This window comes from Pogoniulus pusillus, chromosome 14 (assembly GCF_015220805.1).
Source record: "Pogoniulus pusillus isolate bPogPus1 chromosome 14, bPogPus1.pri, whole genome shotgun sequence".
Lineage (NCBI taxonomy): Eukaryota > Metazoa > Chordata > Aves > Piciformes > Lybiidae > Pogoniulus > Pogoniulus pusillus.
The window spans coordinates 22,577,124-22,600,801 of record NC_087277.1 but is presented as its reverse complement, the minus strand read 5'-3'; the positions used below and the strand labels follow the sequence as shown (position 1 = coordinate 22,600,801).

Below are 23,678 nucleotides of genomic sequence, written 5' to 3'. Positions count from 1 at the left end.
TTGCTCTCCGCCCCCAAATCCCCGCTAATCCCTTCCAGAGCTCTTCCCGCCGCAGCCTGCCGAGCCAACTGCCCTGGCAAGCAGGCCTTTCCTTCCACCCCCGGTAGGGAGCAGCAGCGGCCCGCAGCGCCGCTCCCTCCGCGCACACACACGCACAACACCGGCTCCCGCCGTGCTGTCCCCTATCCGCCGCCGCCGCCGCCGCCTCCACAAGGTCACGGCGCCCGGCGGCGCCCGCAGCGCCCCGCGTAGCGTCCGGGCGGCCACAGGTGCGCAATGCGGTGGAGAGAAGAGCGGAAGAGGGAGAGCGCACCGCCCCCGCTCTGCTTGCGGCCGGGCCGGGCCGGGCCGCACCGCTCCGCGCCGCCCGGTTCCCAGGGGGCGGCGCTACCGGCCGCGGGCCCTCGACAGCTCCGCGGCTGCGGCGGATGGCGAATTATAAGGGACGGTTCTCTCCGCCCCCAGCGGAGTCTCCCTCCGCCCCCGTCCGCGCTCCCCACCCCTTCCTTCGGCCGCGGAGAAGGGCATGGAGTTGGCGGGAGCTTATAAAAGCCCCTAAGAGGCGGCCGAAGTCACAGCGCTGCGACTGTCTCCGCGGACAGAGCTGAGCCGCGAACCATGTCCCACCACTGGGGGTACGGCAGCAAGGATGGTGAGTGCCCGCGGCGTAAGGGGCTCCGGCGCGGCACGGTGTGGGACACCTGCCAGCAGGTTCCCGAGAGAGTGCCCGGAGCGTCGGCGCCGCACGTCGCACCGAGCCCTTGTCCGGAGTGGGAATGAGCTCGGAGGAGCCTTTTTTTCCCTTTTAACCTTGAGATGCTACCTGCGCCCGAGCCGCGCGCCCGGCTTCGTGCCTGGAGCATCTCCTGCGTCCCTGCTGTCATTCCTTTCCTTCGGGAGCGGCACGAGGAAGAGGGGGAACGGGGTGGACTCTGGAAGGACACCCCAGTATACAATCCCAGCCTCTGAGTTTCGGGGGCTGCCGGGTCCCCAGGTGGGATCTGCGCTCCCCCCACCTCTGCCGGTGTTGCCAGGACTGGCAGCTCGCACAAACAGTAGTGGCTGATGCTGGTGTTAAGCATCCCGGTTGCCGAAGCTAGGGCTGTCATTCGTACCCCTGAGCTTCGTGTCTGTTCCCACCACGCTGCTCCGCGCTGTCTTGCAGGACCCGCGCACTGGCACGAGCACTTCCCCATCGCCAACGGCGAGCGCCAGTCTCCCATCGATATTAGCACCAAGTCCGCCAAGTACGACCCCGCACTGAAGCCGCTGAGCTTCAGTTATGATGCCGGCACGGCCAGGAATATCGTCAACAACGGGCATTCCTTCAACGTGGAGTTCGATGATTCTTCTGATAAGTCAGGTGAGACCTCACCTTCATGTGCAGGGTTAGAGATAGGAGAAACTACTATTAACGGTACTGTCTACTGAGGTCAGAGAGTTTTCTTAAAGACAGAAAAACACCCAAGTGTTTTGGCTTCGGTAATGTCAGAATCAAGCCTCAAAGCATCCAGATTCCTATACGACTCCTCCAGGCTAGCGGGAAGCTGAGCTCCTATTAGAGTAATACTAAATCTATCTGAGAAGTTTCGAGCTGCCCTGCTTCAAACTCCAGAAAGTGAATTGCATTATTTTTAATCAGAGGGATTTGGATAAGAGCTCAGCTGTGGAGAGAAAAAGCAAATAAGATTCTTTGACAAGAACAGTTTCAGGCATAGCACATCATGAGCTACTGACCAAATGGTTAAAGTAAGAGGCAAAATACATCGCAGGAAGAAACTAGGCTTAGAATAACAAAGGATTGCAGTTGAGAACTTGAAGTGGAAATAGTTTGGCAATAGTTTCTGTAGTTATCAAAATATTGTTTCATATTTCAGAAGCCAGTATTCTCCTTAGGTTAGTACAGAAACAGGAATTATTAGAAAATACCTCTTCTGTTCTTTTGTCACTTGAACAAGTATTATGCCTGACATTTCTTAACGCTGGGCTTTCTAGATGAAGCTAATGGAAGTGACACATTCCTCCAGAGTTTGCTGGCAGGCAGTCGTTCCACAGCGTCTCCCTGTTCTTTTGTACTGTGGTGAAATTGGTCGCTGAATCCAGCTAACCTTCTAGTAATCCTTATGGAAAGTAATGGTTGCAGTGATGGGTGGATGGAATCCAAGCCACAGTTGCAGAAAAGGCTTTGTAGGTTGTCTTTAATTGTAATTTTTCATTTGGGTGAGTTTGCAGAAATCATCACCATGCTACAAAGAATGTGCCTCTGTTTTTTAAGTGGGATAGCAAAACCAATACCATCGTAAGTCACTGCCATTTCTGTATACTGCTTGATTTAACTTGCTCAAGCAAGAGCTTGTTTTGCCCAAGAGTTTTGCTGGCAGTGCAGTTTAAGGAATGGTGCTGAAAACAAGTGGTTCATGCCTGCTAAAAATGTGAGGGGTTTGCAGGTAATGTAAGAGAACAGCACAACAGACTGTTAGCATTGTGTTTTAATTACAGTCTATATACTGAGCAGTATTAAGGGTCAGCTTTGGAGTTCACAGTTGTATAAATACACACAGGTGGGTGTATAGTTCACATGGAGCATCCCCACTAACGTTTGCACGGCTTTAAAAAACAGAAAGGGAAAAAGCTCTTTTGACTCCTTAGTGTTTGTGGTTGGACTCGAAGATCTTAAAGGTCTTTTCCAAGCTAAACAATCCTTTCTGAAGTGCTAGGGAACTAAAGGAGTTGAATGAACATTCATTTTAACAGCATCATGGGGAATAAGAAGTGATTTGGAATGCAGAGAAGTGGATTGTGTTTTCACTCTACTCTCCTTGAGCCCAAAGGAAATAGGTTCAGATCTTCAGTCTAGCAAAACTATACTGTATTCACTTTGTGCATAAATTTGGAAAGACTGTAAAAATTAGGTTGTATATGGTAACTTGGGAGGAAAAATGGCAGGAGCATGTAGTAACCTAAAGAAATGTCTGTAGGAAAAATGCTTTTTATGAGGAAAGTCAGCACAGAACCAGAACATCTGTGGCAGGCATCCTCTGACAGATAAGCAGTGACACAGCTCTCAGAGTGGGAGGATAGGAGTCGCAAGTAGAAATATTCTCAGTAGCTCTATTAGTGAATCAGAAACTGATTATTCTTTAGAAAAAGGCATTAAACAGATGTCTATGAAGACAGGTAATGGTGGATCCTTCAGTATCACACTTCCTATTGAGAATTAGAGTGCATAGAATCTACCTGGCAGCATGCTTAATGGCTTCATTTGTATGCGGTTAACTAGGTAACCTACTTTCCTTATACAAAATAGAGTTGTCTTTGACTTGACTGTGCTTGGTGCACGCCTGTTTCTGAATCTGTGGCTAGCTATAACCAAGTTCTTGCTTAGCATGCAACAGTCTCACAGAGAGAAACTCTCTGAGATGATGTGATGTGCTGGTACGTTTTGCAGAAGGCAATGAAACAAAATCCTGTGAACGCTTTCCATGGGCTGGGTTGCTTGCTTCTCAGTGCTGCCCTATATACAGTAATGAGTTATCTCTGGCCGCAGGCACAAAATGAGGTCATGGGACCATTGTTTGTGAATAAGCTTCAAGACGTAATTGCGCACAAAGAAGGAGATCCATTCATTAAGAATTTTCAGACTCATCACTAATGATAGTGAAGTAAATTGAGCAGCAGTTCTAGGTATTAATGTCTGTTTGACTGCATCTCTGGTAGTATGCAAAATGAGTTCTTACAATAAAAAATACAGGTAATAAAAGTCCAGTAAAAATAGGTGAGAGCTAAAACGCACACTTGCATAAAACTCTTCCTAAGCAATTACCCCAGATCTTCAATTTCAGTACATCTTTTAAATTTCTTGGATTGTGTGACAGCTGTTACGTTCCAGAGTACACTTCTAAAGACTCAGTTCCTGAAGTGAGTCCCCTTCATTTTTTCAGTTCCTGGTTGATAGAAATGGTATGTGGAAAGGAAACTCACAAGCCTTATTGTATTATTATATTGCCTTCTATACAAACATTTTTTGTTTATTGAAATTTCATTATTTTCTCCAATATATCCTTGTATCTTCTGTCTTGTTGTCTTGTAGTCTTTCAGAATGTTTTCTTGTACTTAGAAAACGAACAGTGAACTTCCTCTTCCAGTTTTACTTAGTCTCTCTCCTTCAGCTCTTGGATTTGTTTTCTTAGTTCTCATGCCGGCTCTTTTAATAATAGTGTGTTGACGCATGTTAAATTGTAATCACTTTGCTCTAGAAACTTTATAGTAAAGGAGTACCTTGTTAATGGTACTTATTTTGTCATGTTAAACATTCTATAGTCTGCTGTAAGGACATCAGTGTTGTTTCAGTCACTTCAAAAGACATAAACGGTAACTTCTCAGGGCTCTATGACCACAGGAAGTGACTTTGCTCAAGGAAACCTCAAAAGCCCAAAGGAGAATTTTGGTGACATACTAATAATGTGTTCTGTGTGTAGTTTCCAGGAAAATAAAATGTGAAATTCACATGGGAAATGCTCACAGTAGTAGGCACTGTATTCTGTATTTTCTGGTTGTGTGCCTGAGCTTATAAAAGGAAGAAGTCAATTGGCAATTAATTTATTCTATAACAAGAATATTAAAATACAATCATTTCAGTGTACAACCTGACAGAAGTGAATTTCAGCTGCGATCTAAGGCTCTAGAGACATTACTAAATGTACTGATAATTTTTGCTTGTGGACAAGTCTCCTAATTTTTTCTTTTCTTTTTTTCTTGCTAAGCTAGAGGTAGTAGTGAAATCCAAGAGAGTCCCAACTTAATCTGACATTTTTTGCAAACATTAAATCGTAGTAGAACTTTAAAATTATGAGGAGACCCAGGAAAATGAAATCCTGCATCAGCCTTGGTACTAGCAGCCCTTGGGAGACTTCCAGTAGTTGTAATATAGCACCCAGTTCTTCCCATAACTGTAAATATTAATAAGAATGCTTCAGCTCTCTTGAGTTCTGACTCACCATAAACAAACCTATCTTTTTGTTACACTGGGTTAGTAAGGGCAAGCTTGTTAGCACTGCTTGGCTGGCACCGAGTTACTCTGAAAGTTGTGTCTCTCTTGCTCTTTTCCTACGCTTCCACTTCAGCTGGTAAGTGGAGGAAGAAACAAGCATGTCTGCAGTCTTTAAGGCACAACAGTTTATCAAAGTCACTGCCATTAGTCTATTTTTAGGCTTCCCAGTTCCAAAGTTTTAATACTGGTTATGTCAGAATAATACTGCATGTTCTCAGTATGCAGTCATGGTTTGAAGGTCCACAAGGCATTACAGACTAAGCTAGACACATTTATTGACCATTCACAATCATATATTGGAGAACTGATGGCTGAACTTGGACAGTTGCTCATGTACCACAAGTACTGCTGTGCACTGTTTGACTAGTCAGGGTCCTATAGGAGATGTGACCATTAAGTCTTGTGAACTGGGATCATCAGAAGCTGCAAAGGACATAAACAAGTATTGAGAATAGCTCTAGTGCTTCCAGGAACAGGAAAGGAAGATGAGAGGGCTTGAGATCAGTCCTGCATGTTTCATTTCCTTACAGAGCCCAAAGGTGCCCTTCTTCACTTCGATTGGATCTTTTTTCCCCTTTAACATGCAACTTCTCAGCAGAAATTTGACATGGATTGTCCTTTTAAGAATCATGGCAATGTCCATCTTCCAAATTCTTCCACTAGAGGCACTTTTAGTGCAAAACCAGAAGCAACTAGTCAGCTGTTATCAGCTGGGGCCACTTGGAATAGTTTAAGATTAATGAAGTTGTGTGCCAGATGTCACCACAATGACTCTTCTCAGCTGATATATTTGTTGATTTACTTATAGGCACGAGGGACTGCTATGTACTTAGAGGCAATGCTCACACCTTAACATTTCTTCATCCTTCATTAGATCTCAACATGGTATGTGCACTTTTCAGTACTGTAAGCAGTCACTGAGATAGTATTATAGCTATTACAATCAGACATTAAAACAATTGTTACTTTTAAGAGCATTTTAATGCTTCCAGCTCAGTTCTTACAGAGGCATTGTCACATGGCGTGAAGCATGAGGATTGAAGGCTGATCAGGGACTCAGTGCAGCACTTTGTAACTCTCAGAGAATCTCCATTGAGAAGACTACATGAGAAATAAACACTGATTCCAGAGAGTGAGAGCAAAATTAAGAACCTAGATGAGTTTGTATTTTTAGCAGGTCAGATTCTCTATGGCTGCTAGCCTGTCGGGATGAAATAATTCAACTGAGGTGAGTCAGAATCACTGACCTGCTGTCGGTACAAATGTCTGCAGACCTGCTGTATTTTGGCAGCTGATTCATTCTGGTTTATCTCTGTGGAACATCCATGTTGCCTTACCAGGCTAACCCTCCAGCAAGAGTATTTTTTTTCTTGAGATATCAATTCTGTAGTTTTGCCAAAACCTATTACAGATGTTTTCTGTGAGTATGATGTCTCTAGTCAGATGTTTATGTGCTGTCTTCCTATCTTGCCTGTTATGATACAGTGTCCTAGAAGGAGTGTCTGAAACAGATAATATAAAGAAGGAAACATCTCACAAAATGTAGTGCTCTGGACTCTGAGTTTCAGAGAAGCGACAGCTGACCCTATCTGAACTATTCAGTCAGTCAGGCAGGGAAGCCCATCCTTGCATAAGAACACAAGGTTAATCCCTGAGCATCCTCATAAGAGCTTCTTTTGTGCCATTAATAGTGCATGATGCTCGAGATTTTACTTCTGCTTCATCTGCTCTGTCTTAGGCCTGTTTTCTGTCGTACAGATGTCCATGCATACACAAAAGCTTACAAAACATTAATGTATATAATATGCATATCTTTGCATAACCATTTGCCTCACAACATCGCATACATGTGCACACCTACCAGAGGCTGATGGAAAAATCATGGCTTTCTTTACGCCAAAGCAATATGTGTGCAAGAGGCCTGTCATCAATAGTAGATGGTTGAAATGTCCTGCTGCTTGCTGGGTTTTTGTGTGGTAGAGTCTCAATTTGAACTAAATATCCTAGATTTGGAGCTCTGGACATCTGTTGTGCTGTAATGGACCATTATTTCAGCTCCTGGAAGGAGCTTTGCTGTCAGTGATTTGCATTTAAAGGACATTTTCTCATTCTTCATCTTCTCAGTTAAGAGTGTGAGAGTAGTATTTTTCTTACCACACCAATTTGTATGACAGGAAGGAATTCACTCTAACTGATGAAACTGTCTTGTAGTTCAGCCATTTAGATCACTTCTTTGACAGGTTTATTGCTTTCCAGAGATTTATCAGTGCCCTGCTCTGTATAGAGAGAACATCCTGTAGGAGGTAACTAAATAACAGTAATTCCACGGTATTCCTGCAAAAATTCAGACTTGTGGATGCTGCCACTTCCTGAAAAAAGGTATGGAGAGGTCCACAGTAGTTCTGACAGAGCTGTTCTCTTCTTCGTGGGCAACTACCCAGTGACTTGCCTTTAAATAGGACAGTGATGTTGTGTGGCCTCAGTAAACAGCTGTCCCAGATGGAGCAAAATGCTCTTTAATTTTTATGTGTTGCCAAATGTCATAAGAAAGTGTAAGGGAGACAAATGGAGTTGACCTCCTTTATTTAAGAAATGCCACAGACGTAAATGGAACAGTTCATGGGGTTATTTGAGTTTCCAAATTAGCGCTGCTAAGACTTGCATTCACCTAATTTAGAAAATGTTACGAGATGATTTAATAGAACTACAGCAGAGTTGCTGGATGTTACTAATACAGTTTCTTCAGTAAAGGGCAGAAGATTAAGAAGTTACCATTTTGTAGTCTCAGCAAAGTAGATAAAAATTTTATCATTTCAAATAACTGGAAAATATTTAAACCCAACATTTTTAAGCTGTCATGTCTTGGACTGTTACACATCTCTATGGAGGCCAGGTTATGACGTAGATTGGGTTGTGTAGGTTGAACCTGTAAGAAAATGTGTTTTCCAGGTTGGCTTGTGCTGTCTTCAGCCTGCGTCTGAAGCTGTGCTGCATAACCAAAGGGACCACAGCCACACATGTATATCCAGTGTGGTTTTCACTAGTAGTCATTTCAAAAGGAAGGAGCTAATGATCAAGCAGGTGCTCAAATATGGATCAAAACTTCCCTATCCCTCAAAAAAAAAAAGTGGGGATGGGAAGGTTGGACTTTTCAGCATGGCCTGAATTGATTTTTGCATCACATAGGACAAGGATAGGGAAGTTCCTAGTGTGCATGTTGCTCTAATTCTTGATGATCTTGGTGATGCAAAAGCTGGAAACATTTATTTCTGATATAAAAATCTTGTTCTGGTAAAAAAAATTGAAGCTCTAACACTTTTACTTTGCCATTTAAGTTTAAATTTTACATCTTTGCAAAGGGTGAGAAATATTAAACAAAAATAATGGCTTCATGTAGGCTGAAAGAAGGGCTGTTCTGTAATTAAGCTTGCTGAATTTGTAGTCATTTACACTAATCTAATTATTACTTTCTTTGAATGCTCTGCTGTGAGTCAAAATAAGGTAGTGCTGGATTTGAGAACCACAGAATGAGAAAAGTAAGCAAAAACTCCAAAGAGGTTTTTCTGCATCTTTTGAGTTTCATGAGACTATAGCAAACTTCACATAGAGCAATACCACCTCAAGTGGGTTTAAGAGGATTGCATGGGTCTGCTATTCAGCATGCTTTCCATTGGTTAATAACGGCAGATTAACCTGTGCTGTGCTAGTGCTTTATGAGGTGCAGGAATGGTGGAACCTCAGTCCATTTGTACCTGCAACAAGCAGCAAGACCATCAGGCAAAGGAACTGAAACTGAAACATTGCAACTGCGTGGCATCTTATTTAAATGAAACATAATGTTGTGTGGATTAAGTGATTTTTGCTTCTGTGAAGGCACAGCAACTGATTGCTTCCTTTTCCAAAGGAGCTAATGCACGTTTACAGTCACCAGTCTGGAAAAAGTGTCCTGACTTCTAGTCCTGTGCTCGAAAACAGGCATGCTTCTTGGCAGATAGCACATGGAGAAACTTGTAACAGTAGAATAAGATGTGTTCCTGTTCAGTTAAGTAGCCATTCTTTGTATTGCAGAGCTTGGCAATAGGTAGAGCAAGCCTTGGTCTGTTGGCTGTTCAGCGTTGGCTACAGTACTGAAATAACAAAGACTACAGTGGAACATAAATCCACATTTTTCAAATAAAAATACATGTTGTGAGACTTCTAAATATATTTACCAAAGGAGTCCCAGACAAATGCTAAATTTGTCCACTGACCCCAAATTTTACATGTATAAGGCACACAGGGGAAATTGTGTGGTTCATATGTCTTTCATTTTCACGTACTCCTGTTTTTTCAGTCAAATCTTTCACACCTGATTGCAAAGTATCCATAACTGTTGTTGTCCATGCTTGCCTATAATCAGGATTATTCAAACCTGAACAGACAGTGACCGTTTCCTATCTGCATTTGATGTATGTTGCCACACATGCACGTACTGTGATGGTGTCTAACTGCAGACTGAGAGGAAGGCATCTTTACTGGATAGAACCATTCTGTTTGTAGCACATGCACAGGGCACACTGACATGTAATACCTGATGTCCACACTCTTCTGTCACTTTATATATTTATGTATATATAGAGAAATTGATCTCTAAGGCATGTGACACTTCAAATTACATTTTAAAATATTAACACCTTAAAGGTTTAATTATGAATTTGAGACAGCAGGGAAAAAACCCATCACACAAAGCAGTGTGATGAAACCTTGCTCTAATAACTAGGATAAACAGCTCTACTTAATAGAACTATTTGTTATTGTTCTGTGCTTTCTGCTGCACTAGAGGAAACATTGTCTGTGCCTTGAACATTTTGCATCAGTGTGGCTTGATCCTGCATATCATGATGGTGATTGGTCACAGTTTTAAGTACAAGGTTAAAACTAACAGGCAGAATGAGGGAGCTCAGGGGAACTTGCTGCTGTTTAATTGATTGTGTGGCTGAGCACTCCACTTACAGTAATCCCACAGCAGGAATGATGACAGCTGGTGGAGAGCAGGAGCAAATGCATTTCCAATCTGCGGTTTAAAAGAAAAAATCTGCTTTTGCAGGCACTGCCATTTCCACCCCTGTTTTAAAAACTCGTTCTTGAGGACTAAGGGATGGGAGGGACAAGAGACTTGAATTCACATGTCTCTGCAGTGCCTTGCGCTCTACCTAGCACTTCACTTTGCTGCAATCCACAGCTAACAGGTGTTTAGGTTTAATTTGGAACCTAAAGCATTTTACTCAATCCAATCTGCCACAGGATTTGCAGGATTAAGGCCTAAATGGATAAAGTGTCTAAAGTGAAGGGACAGAAGTACATTTGTAAGTGAAAGATGATTTTGTCTTCAATTGTACTTCCTTTAAAAAGCTCTCTATGAGCCTCTTACAAAGGCTGTTCTTTTTATTGGCCTTTTTATTTGGTGACAGAAAAGTTGCCTCCTTAGCTCTTCCCTCGTCACCTCTAATGTTGGCATGCCTGTTAAACTGCTGATGAGACACTGAAGTCACTTATGTTTTTATACATGCATTACTGATTTTGGTGTATTGCAGCAATATGCCATTGAAGATAGCCTGGAGTAGCATGGCAGCATGCAGAGTGATGAACTGTAATTCACTTGGGAGACCTGAGATGGGCCTTCCAATTCAAATAACTCAACGTCGAGATGCTAATAAAGGCTCTTTGCTTTACAGTGCTGCAAGGAGGGGCACTGGATGGACTCTACAGGCTGGTCCAATTTCACATTCACTGGGGATCCTGTGAGGGCCAAGGATCTGAGCACACAGTGGATGGTGTGAAATATGATGCAGAGGTAAGACTTGCTTTACCTTCCCCAGTCTTTTGTGTGTAATGAGTTGGTTATGACATTTTCTTCTAATGATCCACCACAGTAGCAGCTTTTGTAGAGACCTTCATAGGACAAGAGGTGGTGAAGTTATCATTGAAGAGTCTGGTACAGTGCTGCTGCACCTTGCAAGAGCAGTGATTAGAATTGAAGGACTCTCGTAACTCTTTTAATATCTACTTGATGTCAAAGAGACTGCAGAAGCAGAAGACCTTGTGTTAATTATTCCTAGTTTTTCCCTGCCTTCCTGAAAACTGTGAAGTAGAATGCAGCACCTTGACTCATGCATGTCCTTTTCCTGGCCTCAATTTTTAACACCAAAAAACATTTATGTAAAAGAACAGAATCATCCTGGGGCAAACCCTTTCAATAGCAAAGGAGCTGTAAAGAGGGCAGGTAGCAAAGTGAGAGTAGACACTCTTTGCAGTACATTTAAGACTCCATGCATCCCTTGGACTGTTTAAGACTACTACAGACATGAAGTGACTTTAATGCCTTGCATTCCACGTTTCCTTGTTCCCTGTCTAGTAATCTATCTCTTTGATGCTGTGACAGACTTTTTAAAAATACACATTTACACGTGTATTTTTACACATGTGTGATTGAACATAGCTGTGATTTGCATTGACAGATAAATAAAATGGTCCCACAAATTCATTGGCTTTCCATTTGTTTGAGAGAAAAGTAGCTTTTGTCTTATCTAAGAAGCTTGACATTGCTTTGCATCTGATCACAGTGACATAATTACTTGGTCAACTTGACTTGCACGTGTGGGGAACCACACAGATGAACTTCAATTACAAATAACTAGAGAAAGAAAGCAACATGCTGGCTGATGTGAGCTGGGCAGAACTTTCAAAATTGTCTAGATTGCAGGTCAAATCTGTAGTTAATGTGCCTTCTCTGCTGCTTCTGCTGCTGATAATCCTTGTGCTTCAGTGTTGATAAGAACTCCAGGATATATAGTATTAATATACTACATCAAAATCCTGCAGGCTGCATGAAGGAAATGCTTGTGTTGAAGATAACAGGAGTTTCACCAGACTAAAAAGCAGAATGATAGAGACAGTTTGCCTTTTAAAACTCCTCTGAGAATAAGAGTGAGGAAACAAAATAAAATACATGACAGAAATCTTGTTACATAAATGAAACTTGAGAGTAGGTGAATGATGCCACAAATTCTTAATTGTCTGCAAAGGTTTTTAAATCTCAATGGTAAAACACCATCTGCTTTTAAAAGCTGATAAATTACTTCCCTGAATCCTCATTATAAAGTATTGTGGATGGAATATCATCTTCATAGTGCTTCTCATTTTCTTGCTTCTAGCTCCATATTGTTCACTGGAATGTAAAGTATGGTAAATTTGCTGAAGCTGTGAAGCATCCTGATGGTTTGGCTGTGGTGGGCATCTTCATGAAGGTTAGTTAAATCTTTTCTGTTGTATTTTTTCATTGAGTCCAGTATGTTCATTGGGGGGGACCTAAGACTCTAGAACATAGAATAAGGCAGCATTATGCTGTACTATCTAACACCATAGCAAACTAGGTGATGCTCCAAATTCTTGGCTTTTGCTACATATGATACAGTGATGCTGCCAGTCCTGCTCTTGATGAAAGGTGATGTGCATAACTGGGCAGCCCACCTGTGTATGAATTTGCAGTAAGATCAGCCTGACTAGCACCTCTCTTTTTTTCTGTCAGTGTTCAATGTCCAGAGCATTTTGTCTTCATTGAATTGTCTCCACAGCTAGTTGGAGAAGGTGACTGCGCCCCAGCACTGTACACTGTGTCCTTACTTGAGCTATTCTTTCTTTTTTCATTGAAGTCTTGGGTGACCTCTATGAAAAAAGAATAGCTCAAGTAAAAAAAAAAAAAAAAAGAAATCTGTGCATTGTAAAAGAAAATAATTTTCTTCTGCCTAGCATCCTTGGCTGACCCATTATTTGCTGGCTGCCTACTGGCATGATTTTACAGAGATCATTCCAGTCACTCTTGCTGTAATAGTCCTGTTATGTAATGAAATTGTGCTGGGAAAATGTTTCCTTGAGAACAACAACAGAAAGCTAAAGGTATTGTGAGAGTGCATGGTTCTGTTCTTTTCATTTGGTTTGTGTTACAGGTAGGAAATGCTAAGCCTGAAATACAGAAAGTTGTGGATGCTCTCAGCTCCATTCAAACCAAGGTAATAGTTGCTGTCTCTGGTGACTGACACCAGTCACATATGTCTTGCGTTGTCTTCTTCAGAAAGTAGATTTTGTATTTTACTTCAACCCAGTCTGCTGCATATACAAGAAACCTTTCTGCCACCAGCAGAATCCTAAATGCAATAGAGGTTCTAATGAAGTTATGGTAGAGGGCAAGGAATGACAGGCACTGGTCATTTTGCACGTGTGACTACATTTCTCTGTCTTAACTGCATTATAAACCTGTAGGGTAGGATTCATCTTCTCGATTTTGACACTGTTTGTCATTGTATGGTAAGGCTATGATAGCAGTGAACTCTGCTGATGGCCTCTCAGCACGCTTCCAGAATACTACAAGCAGTCAGAGTTACCTCAGTGCTGTTGCAAAAGCAGTATGGGTAGTTTTAGGAAAAGCTTACATAAATGCATGTTCCAAACTACTCTTCTAGTAGTAGAAGACTATCACTACTTTGATAACAGGTAAAGGCCTGTGCCAGTGAGAAATGTGGACAGGAAAGGTGAAGAATGAGACTACACTATCATCTGTGTCATTGGACTCCCTCTGAGGTGAATGGTTGCTGCCATTTACTACAAGGGACTGTCCAACAGGTCTCCCAGGTTCTGCATTTCCAGAGCCATCAGTGTGCATGGCATCTGAAATCTCATTGTTCCTTCAAACAAGGACAAATCATATCTCTAGGATCAAGAAACATAAATTAAACATTTGAAATGAGAAACAAATACCTTAAAAGTTTTAAAAATGAAAAATATCTCTGAAAGTCTTTGATCACAAATCTACTGCAGGAGACACTCAACACTTCAGGCCAAGCTGTTTCTACCTTTTTGTAAACACAGATCTTTTCCTAGGAGCTTTTACTACTGCAAGCTCTGTGTGTGTGTATGTGGTGTCTCCCCTGATGTTAGCTCACCTTCCTTTACTGTAGGGAAAGCAAGCTTCTTTCACAAACTTTGACCCCACTGGACTGCTTCCTGCATGCAGAGACTACTGGACATACCCTGGTTCACTGACCACTCCTCCACTGCTTGAATGCGTGGTCTGGCATGTTTTGAAGGAGCCCATCACTGTGAGCCCTGAGCAGGTAAGTCTGCAGTGAACGGTGCCGGTAGATGTGTGCTGGAGTCAAACTGAGTGCTTCAGTTCAGCCCTCCAGGTAATCTTTGAAGTGGCAGTTTGTGTAACTGCAGAGCTACTCAGGGTACTAGCGAGATCACATGTCAAGAGCATCTCTCTGAAGTGGTTAGCCTCTTCTGTATGTGGAAGTAGTCTGCTGTAAAATGTAAGGCTGCTCTCATTTGAACACAGTCCAGGGAAAATTTAATCAGGCTTTCCAGATATATGATTAGAGCTGCTGTGAGGTAAAGACCTGGGAAGATAGTAGCATGCTCGAAAGGACTGTTTGCACATGCAGAGTTAGTCAGGCATGTATTGTGAGCATTAGCGGGTTTGCTATGTGTGCACACATCACCTGTCTGGGTATACTTGCCCTGAAGATACTGGATCAACCAAGCATGTGAAGTGCATGTGTTCTGCATCCCCAGAGTCACACTGTAGATCTGTAATCAGTGTGGATCTCTCTGCATTGCCAGAACACAGAGCTCATGAGCTCATTTTAAAAAGTTCTGTTTAGCTCAGAACAGACCAGGAAATCCCACACAGAATTGTGACTATCCTAATGAAGCTGCCCTGTTTGGGAGAGGCAAAATTTGCTGTTCCAGAAGTCTTGTTGAAAAGAAACTTTTTTTCTGTTCAGCAGCTCCTGGAGGATAGTGTCTGCCCAGGAGGAAGGAGCTCATGCAGATTGAATCACTCCTGGCTCTAGCTTTCTGCACTATCCATTAATGAAATTACATAGAGGCAAGATTCCATCCTGGGGTTCACCATCTGTGTGCTTGGGAGATATAAATAGAATCTAGATCCTGAAGGGCTTTTTGGGTTACCCTTCAAACTATTAAATCCCTTTTATCAATGGCAGACATGCTAACAATATCCACATAATTCTAAGGGGTTTATTCAGCTGGTGTGAAAAATGTGCAACTGAGCTGTTGTGGGACTTGCCATTTATTCTATCTTTTATTATGTTAAGGATGAACTATTGGAAACAATTATAGCAATGATTACCATTAATAAACTGCCTGGGAGCATTAAAGCTGACACAGTTTACTTGTTCTAAACTACTGGTATTGCTATTGATAGCCTAGAGTTTGCAAATATGGTTTTATTAAAGGACAGGAACACATTGACCAAAATAGTTTTCCCTACTACACCTTAATTTAACCACCTACCAGTGGTAAAAGACTCCACTTGCCTTTCCTGCACACTCCACACCCCTTATTACCACTGACATCTGAAAGATGGATTTGAGATCAAAACAGTGTGTGTGGCAGTTTGCCTTTTTATTCTAAACCTGAACAAAACAAGAAACTATAAAGGTGACAGTGGATTGAAGTTGGTTTCCCAGACAGGAAAAAGCTGGGTGTTACAGCAGGGTGTGACAAGCACATTATCATTTACTGTAGTGACACAGCAGTTCCTGGCAGTGGTTGACTTCTGTACTTCTTGTTCTACTTGGTCCTGAAGGTAACAGTCCTCTCCTAGGCTGGTCACTACTGGAGGCCTTCCCCCTTGAATGAAAGAAAGCTTGGCCTGCAGCCTTGTGTGTGTGAAATCCTGAATCCCACCTACACATTTGTCAGCAGTTCTGTCTTTGTGAGATCCCATTTGGAATTTTGGCACAATCTTTCTACTGGTTTTGGAGATGCCTACTTAGACATCAAGGTGCTTTTATTGCTGATTGTGCAAACACCAGTTTCACTTTAGGAACAAGCACTAAAGCTTCACAGTGCTCCTACTGATATGGAGTAGTTTTCCCTCTCATAGTATTTGAAAATCAAGAAACCTTGAACGAATTTGTCTCATTTAACCCAAGGGTAAGAAAAATGCAACTTTCAAAGGAGGCCAAATGGTACAATTTGCAAAGGATTCTGAAAGGATTTCAGTTCAGGTCTTGAGTAAAAGGCACTGAGTGTGCCTGCATCCTTATATAATGTGCTTTCTTAGCTCTTGCTAGGATATTTTGTGTCAGGGGCAGGAAGGGGCATGGATGAAATGCAAGGCACGCATGGGTGATGATGCCATGTCTAGACCACAAGCACTGGCAAAATTTTGAGTTGGGCCTTCTGACTCAGGCCTAAGGTGTACAACTCAAATAGTCCTGGTGAAACAAGTATGCATTTGTGCCTTTCTCCACAGATGTGCAAACTCCGTGGCCTTTGCTTCAATGCTGAGAATGAGCCCATGTGCCATATGGTGGACAACTGGCGCCCATGTCAGCCGTTGAAGAGCAGAGAAGTCAGAGCTTCCTTCCAGTAACCTCAGCGTTGAGTGTGTTAGAAGTTGCTGTGTTTGTGAGAAGCCCCTTTGCTAAGCACAAATCAAACCTTTGCGATGCGTGCCCTGGCAACATCTTGTCTCCCAGATCTGTTCTTTATTTTGCTCTGCATCTAAAATGCCAGCTATTGAAATGTGAATGGCTCTTGGCCAAATGGGAAAAGCTTCTTAAGGTGTGGGGTTGGGAGATGCATACTGGGGGTTGTGGGGCGGTGGCTGTGTGTATTTTGGTGACTATTACTGCAACTGACACTTCGGTGTAACAGTGTGTTGGCTACTTGGGGGGAGGATAAGGTGATAGTGAAATAAGCCATTTTAAGAAACCTCATCTACTGGTGTGATAGTACACATAACTAACAGTAACTTGAAGCTTTGTGAAAAGCACAGGAATACAGAATCTAGATATGATATAGGAAAAAAAAAGTATTTTGAGAAAGTAAAGCAAAATGAATATTGGGAATTAGACTTTTTAGATTTTAAGAAACTGACATGTAAATATTTTTTGAGACAGTTTTACATTTTTACCCATGCTGTCAACAACCTGGATTGTCTTAATGGTAGTGCTGGATTTTTTTAATTAAAGATGTTCTCAGTTAAGTGTTATCTTCAAAAGTTGTTATTACCATAGAAATAATACAAAATATCTTTTCATTGAAATAATATATGCTCTAATTTAAAGAGTAAAATAATATTGTATTTTAGATAAGTTCTCTAATAAATCTATAATTATAGTTTTGCTTCTGTACTGTTACTTTAACCCAGGGAAGGAGTCATCCTTCTGTTGTCATCATTGTATATTAAGCATAATTGCTAAACAATTGGGTATTGGTTTTAATGGCAGTGAAGATAAGTGCAAACTTTATGAGGATATGTTAGGAATTTTTCTCCAAGTAGCTCTATTATGAACAGCAGGAGGAGGTGTTAGTTTTGAGCAATGCAAAGCTCTTGTCAAATCTCTTTTGAAAAGCTTCCCTATTTAAAACACCCCCCATACACCCCAAATAGGGGGGAAAAAAGCAAGCCCTCACCCAGAAGAGGAAAACAAAATGTTCTTCTGCCACAGGTTGGTTGTTGCAAATTCAGCCTCTCCAAACTGACCTACAAGGTACTTGTCTCTTCTGCAGCAGGTTCTTCACACTGAGTGGTTTGAATACTCTTCTGACTAATTGTCACCCACAGGACTAAGTGCTACACTTCTGTTCCCTAAACAGTGTAATGGAGCTTAGACCTCTAAAACTGGAATTGTGGACTGGAGACATGGGGCTTGCTTTGGCAGCTTTAAGCCACAGAGGAAACCCACCATCAAAGGGTAGATAAAGATGGAAGGGATCGCTGGAAGTCATCTGATCCAACCTGTCAGCTCAAACAGTGCCTCTTGTAGCATGTTGCCCAGGACTATACCTGGATGGCATTTGAGACTTAGGACTACTTATTTCAGCAAGTAGCTTCCTTTGGGTGAAGCTGAAGCAAAGTGCTTGCTAGCAGTTGCAACTACTATGGTTTTTCTTGCTCTCAAAGATAGCAGCCCTGCCCTTTGCCTAATGGCTACATGTTACAGAACTCCCAACACTAAAAAATAAAGTGTGTGAGCCCCAGATTTTCTGTTTTTAAGCCTATATCTTTACAGCTATGATACCCAGATTGCTTGGTACTAAGACCTTCTAAGATGAGGTAATTGCATAGGTACCTGTACAGCTTAAATTGTGTCCAGGCTGATGTGTGACATAGAATACAAACTTCTGCCTAACAGCTAGAGTTAAAACCTGGAAAGACACCTGAAGTTCTAACCACTACTGCAATAAAATGTTTCATATCTCATACTCTGTTGCACTTCAAGGTTGCTTCCTCAAATGGTATGTAATAGCAAAGACAAGCACCATCAGCCATATATTTTATCTTTTTGTTTGCAGGAGGCTGTTTACCTGGAGTGTTGCCAGTGCCCTATACTTATTTCTCCTGCATCTGAAGTACTTTTATATTCAGCTAGGTAGTGCAAGATGGTGTCTATAAATCACATACATGGTATAGAGGAAGAGCCTTACTCCATGTCTTACCTATGGGGTCTACCAGGGATCACTGTTCTTTTCTTTTTGTTTTCTTTCTAAGTGAATCAACTTAGCTGCCCCAAATCCACATAAAAGAAACTTCAGCATGAGAAGGTACATGGCCTTATTACAAACCCACACTGCAGTTAGACACATGTGCTTTTTTCAAGAAAGAAATGCGTGAAGGCCAACCCAGAAAAGAAGAAAACAGTTTCCCTGGCAATATTATTCTATTTCCTGAATGGTGAGTTAGATTAAGCTGAAGGTGAATGGAACCATCCACTTACTCTTCCTCACCTCTGTTCTCCTTCACCATTTGCTTGTATGAAGAGGTTGCAATTAGGTCTTACAATTGTTCCACTGCATTAGAACAACCATTCTAACATCACACTAGAGCCTGTTTCAACTGGAAAACTGTTTATGAATTTATAATATAAAAAAAGGCTCACTTTGATCACAGAACAGAAGATAATCTACTGCAGATAATTGTGTTATTTTCACGTAGGCAGCCTTGATTAAAGGAAAATTTATTTAGAAGGAAAAAAAACCGAAGAGGCAAGAGAGAAGGTTAGTGTGGTAATTTGAAATCATCATAAAATACTCATCCAGCACATTTGGTGGGGGAAGAAGAGAGAAGCATGTTCATTTGCAAACTGTTCATTTTGCAGAGTTTGTGATCCTGTCTCGCACTTGCCTGCCAACTCCTTGTGTGAGAACATTTTATGATTTCTCCACTGCTGTTTCGAAGGGTTGGCAGTGTCCTAGATTGACATGGGCGTGCAGACTGTGATTAGAGATGTTCCCTAGGAGATTAGATAATAATGCCCTGCATGGAGTCAGCAATATTTATAGAAGACCAGATAGCTTATGGAAGAGTATCTCTCACTGAGTGACAGCTTAAGATTTTCTAACTCATGAAAGAAAAGCCCTGCAAGCAACAGCTGTGTCACATGTAGTATCATACAAATGAGAAGTGATGAAGGTACACAGAGTGGCTTTACTGGAAAATTCACAGGGACCCTCTAACATCAGCCACTTCCTCTCCCAAACCACAGCATCTCATGCAGTCATGTAGCACCTAGTGACAGTTGCTTACGCTGTTTAATATATGTTAAGTCTTTCTGGCAACTGACCACTGCACTGCTGGCCCACTTCCTCTTTCAGTATGATGGCAAAGGACTGTATGCCTTAATACCACTGATGATTCTGCCAGGCTGTGAGACTCCCCAGCCACCAACTTGCTAAGGGTAGACTGCAACAGGCAAATGTTTGAAACCATCACCATATGAAACAGTGAGAAGTAACACAACAAAGCTTTTCAGGGCTCCATGCCTAATTTTAGACATAAGTCTGGCTCTTTTTTACCCAAACCACAAACCAAAGCCATTTTAGGTCCAACCTCAACTCAGTGTGGATTACAGTGATTACTACAAGCTCTCATGTTCATCCAACATGGAGCTCCTCAGGATGATCACTTTAGACCTCAAAGCAATGTAACTATGTTGCCAGAGCTCATGGACACAGATTGTCAACAGGGCTTGGTGCTAATTTAGTGTAGCTATGTTGCTCCTAATCCCAGAGTCAGTTTTGTCCAGTGAGGATGCCAGTGCACTGCAGCATATTAACAATAAAAAGATGTCCTCAGGACATTTTGAAAGGTGCAATATCCAATCCCTGTTCTTATAATCCTACATGGTATGTGGCATTGTGTATACGTACAAGAGGCAGTCTCTGCTCTTGAGTTCACACCCTGAAGCAAAGGGGAAATGCCTGGGACAGTATGCAATAAATATATATGTAGAGAACACAGGTGGCTATTAACTACATATTTTTCCTGAAGGGTAGGTTTTAATGAGTCTTGTAACATCACTCAGTACCCAAGGACCTAGACAATTTGCTGTAAGGTGCTGGCCACCTTCTGTCTGGAAAGCCCCATATCAAACAGGGAAAAGAAGCTTGTGAGGCGCCTGAGTGCTTTTGAGCAGGGGGTAACAGAGAGAAACCTTTGTCTGCAGAACTACACAAAAGATGTCTCTGGGCATGACAGCCATGCTAAGGCTGACAGGTTTCATAGAAGGCACATCTAGTCCCTCTCCTGGGCACTGATCTACTAGCCTAAAGACTAGGTCTAAATATTCAGCTCACTCTAGTAAGGTAAGCTGAGAGGACACCACCTGACAGTATTTAATAGATGATACTCACATCAGAATATTGTGATTGGGATAATGCATCTCTTCCTCACTTTATTAATGGTATTTCTTCCAAAAGTTACTCTAAATAGTCTAATTGCATTTTTCTCAAATGACAGTCTTAAATAAAATATTAATTGAATAAAAATCAAACCCAAAGTGCCTCTAGATACTTGCAATGAATGTGGCTTTTGATTATTTTAATGATTAATAAGCATACCCCCCAAAAAGCTAGAAATATTACAGAAAACAAGGGCAACATTTGCAGAAAAAGAGAAAAACAAGCTTGAAAAACCACCAGCCTCACTCAGAATCTGTTCCTGGGAGATGGTTCAAAGCACAGCATTTTGCAGATCAGCTTAAAAGAGAGTGGTAAACATAATTTCCTCCTACTCCATAGAAGTGCATCAGACTCTTAAATATTTTCTGACTAGTGGTGAAAACCATGCCCAGACAGCATTTTGAAACAGAAGTATTTTAAATTATTTTTAGAAGCAAAACCAAGCACTCAATAAATGATAAAGCCTACAGATATAAAACATAGTAATCCCAGAGTGAGTGAAGTGCCCCTGCTGTGACTTCTTTAAACATCATTTTCTGTTCTACATTTCCTAATGTTGGGAATGTTTCCTGATGTATTCCTCTCTGAAGAAGAGCAGCTTGTCACATCAAATATGGTGTGGGGGGAAACAAGGTAAAAAAAAATAGGGCCTGATCATGAAAACATGTGACTAACCAAAGACATGAGTAATTCCATCCATTAATCAAAGTACAATTGTCGTGCCACACTCAGGAAAAGCAATTCTCCTTCCATGAGGCGTTTACTTAGGAGGCCAAACACCCAAAAGGTAAGGTATCCTGTTCTTTTGGATTTCAGCTTAGGGGTTTATCCAAAAGAATAGTGGGAAAGGGGATAGGATGGAGGAATTACCTCTAACCTAGAAGGTGGCTAGAGGAAAGGCTCTTCGTTTATCCTGCTGCTTCACAAAGGTTCCCCAAAGCTGTGAGTGTCAAACGAAGACTGCACTATTCCTTCATGCTCTGCACATTCTTGGAGGGCTATTTTCAGTCCTTTTACTCCTTGTTTTAAGTTGATAATCAGTCTAGTGGCTAAAGGACAAGAAAACCATGAATGATGCAAGCTTTTCAAGGCTGTCAGAGCATCCCATAAGAATCAAGAGAGATCCCCAATGAAGCACTGTGTAACACATTATTTCTACACAGCTTCATCCTCCACACTAGGATGCTGACCCTCCAAATACCTCACAAACCCACAGACTAGCAGCTAATGGGGTAAATGTAGTCTTACTGAAATCCGTCTCTCCCTTTGTCACTCTAGAGATGGCTTCTGTTTGCATGGGAGTGGGCTGGGCTAGTGGGACTTTTCCTGTCAAGGAAGCTGACCAAGCTCTTTGGTCATTTACAGGATCTTAGTTTCTGTTGAGTAAAGCTCTATTTTCATCTAGTTATCTAGTCCTTGTAAACTCTTCAGGTAAATAGAAATGTCAGATCCTTCCAGCAAGAAAATCTGTTCTTAATTCTCCAAGGATTTTGCAAGCACTGAGCAGGTATCTAGGTTAAAGGAGAAGAAGAGACTGTGAAAATATCTTTCCCTGTCAGAAAGAAAAATACCAAACAGAGGAAAAAAGTCTAAGCTTGTGGTATATTGAGATTATTTTCATTCTGAGTAATAATTATGTCAGCATGATGATAACCTGATCTGTCATGCAACTACCTTACTATGTTTAATAAAGTTACATGATGATAATGAAATGTATGAATGATGATTTGTTAGGCACTGGGTCTGACGTGTCATTGCTGCAATACATCTGGGTGCATTGATAAATGTCAGCCCCAATTCTTGAGAAGGAGAAGCCTCTCTTCCTTCAACATCTTATGCTTCCAGTAACATAAATCTTGGAAAAGTGTTTATTTTTGTCATTCTGAAACCCTTTGTCTCAGAGAGGATATGAAATTAAAAAAAAGATACACCAATTAGCACTCAAAACAAATAATCCACATCAAGCCAAACAAAATATTTTCTCTGTGGTTAGCAGTTGCTTTACCTGCATCTTCAGCCCTCTGTGCTTTGTTCAAAACTGTGCCTTTTGAAGAATTCACTACTAACAACAGGGGAAAGCTGGGCAGTATGTCTAGTCCACCAGAAAAATACTGCATTTCAGACACCATACCTTTGCTAATGGTTTTGCTTACAGCAACTAGAGAGTTCCACTGGGACTTAAAAAAAAAAAAAAAAGGAAAAAAACAACCAACAAACAAAACCCAAAACAAAAACATTATTAAAAAAAGTCTCAAAGACTCAGAGGATCACAGGATGCTAGGGGTTGAGAGGTACCCAAGGAGATCATTGAGTCCAACACCCCTGCCAACACCCCCACCACACAATCTAGCACAGATCACAGAGGAACACATCCAGACAGGCCTTGAAAGTCTCCAGGGAAGGAGACTCCACAGTCTCTCTGGGGAGCCTGTGCCAGTGCTCTGTGACCCTTACAGTAAAGAAGTTCCCCCTTGTGTTGAGGTGGAACCTCCTGTGCTGCAGCTTACACCCATGTTCAAATGAAGCTAATTGCCTAAGAGGGCCGGGGAGCCAAGTGAAAAGCAGGCCATAGGCAGACATCACTCCCAGCCATTGCATTACCAGTGACTGAAGAGCTAAAGACACCAGACTCTTAGGAAATTCAGCACTTACAAACTCGATTAGCTAAGACAGCAAGTCTAATCTGCATTATAAAGACCGATTCAGGAATGCCTTTAAGAGCCTAACTTCAAGGCAGAGGGATCTTGAGAGAAATAGGTAGGATCTCCACGCACATCTAGATAATTATGGGTTTCTGAAAAAGTTGCTTCACTTCTTCCATCCAGTTTTGAAATCTGTTGTCTGCTTGTTCTGCCAGTTAAGAAGATCTGATGTT

At 41.7% G+C, this 23,678-nt stretch overlaps 1 protein-coding gene across 4 annotated transcripts; it reads left to right on the top strand.

Annotated features, from left to right (window-relative positions):
• Window positions 1–435: 435 nt before the first annotated feature.
• Window positions 436–22,515, top strand: LOC135181401 (carbonic anhydrase 2). 4 transcript variants are annotated; one of them, XM_064154570.1, is made up of 7 exons: window positions 436–652; window positions 1,166–1,363; window positions 10,765–10,883; window positions 12,244–12,336; window positions 13,036–13,098; window positions 14,044–14,199; window positions 14,875–15,518. In XM_064154570.1, the coding sequence occupies exons 1-7, from the start codon at window positions 619–621 to the stop codon at window positions 14,938–14,940; spliced, it is 729 nt and encodes a 242-aa protein (XP_064010640.1). In that variant the 5' UTR covers window positions 436–618; the 3' UTR covers window positions 14,941–15,518. The 4 variants fall into 4 exon arrangements, with proteins under 4 accessions (XP_064010640.1, XP_064010639.1, XP_064010638.1 ...); XM_064154569.1 differs by having other exon boundaries at window positions 14,872–15,518; XM_064154568.1 differs by lacking the exon at window positions 14,875–15,518 and adding an exon at window positions 16,371–22,515 and having other exon boundaries at window positions 442–652.
• The last annotated feature ends 1,163 nt before the right edge of the window (window positions 22,516–23,678 follow it).

Bases quoted from the DNA above. Each gene is read 5' to 3' on its own strand.
- LOC135181401 (XM_064154568.1), top strand. From the start codon at position 619: ATGTCCCACCACTGGGGGTACGGCAGCAAGGATG. The intron at 653-1,165 runs GTGAGTGCCCGC...GCTGTCTTGCAG, and splicing joins GGGGTACGGCAGCAAGGATG to GACCCGCGCACTGGCACGAG. The intron at 14,200-16,370 runs GTAAGTCTGCAG...CTTTCTCCACAG, and splicing joins TCACTGTGAGCCCTGAGCAG to ATGTGCAAACTCCGTGGCCT.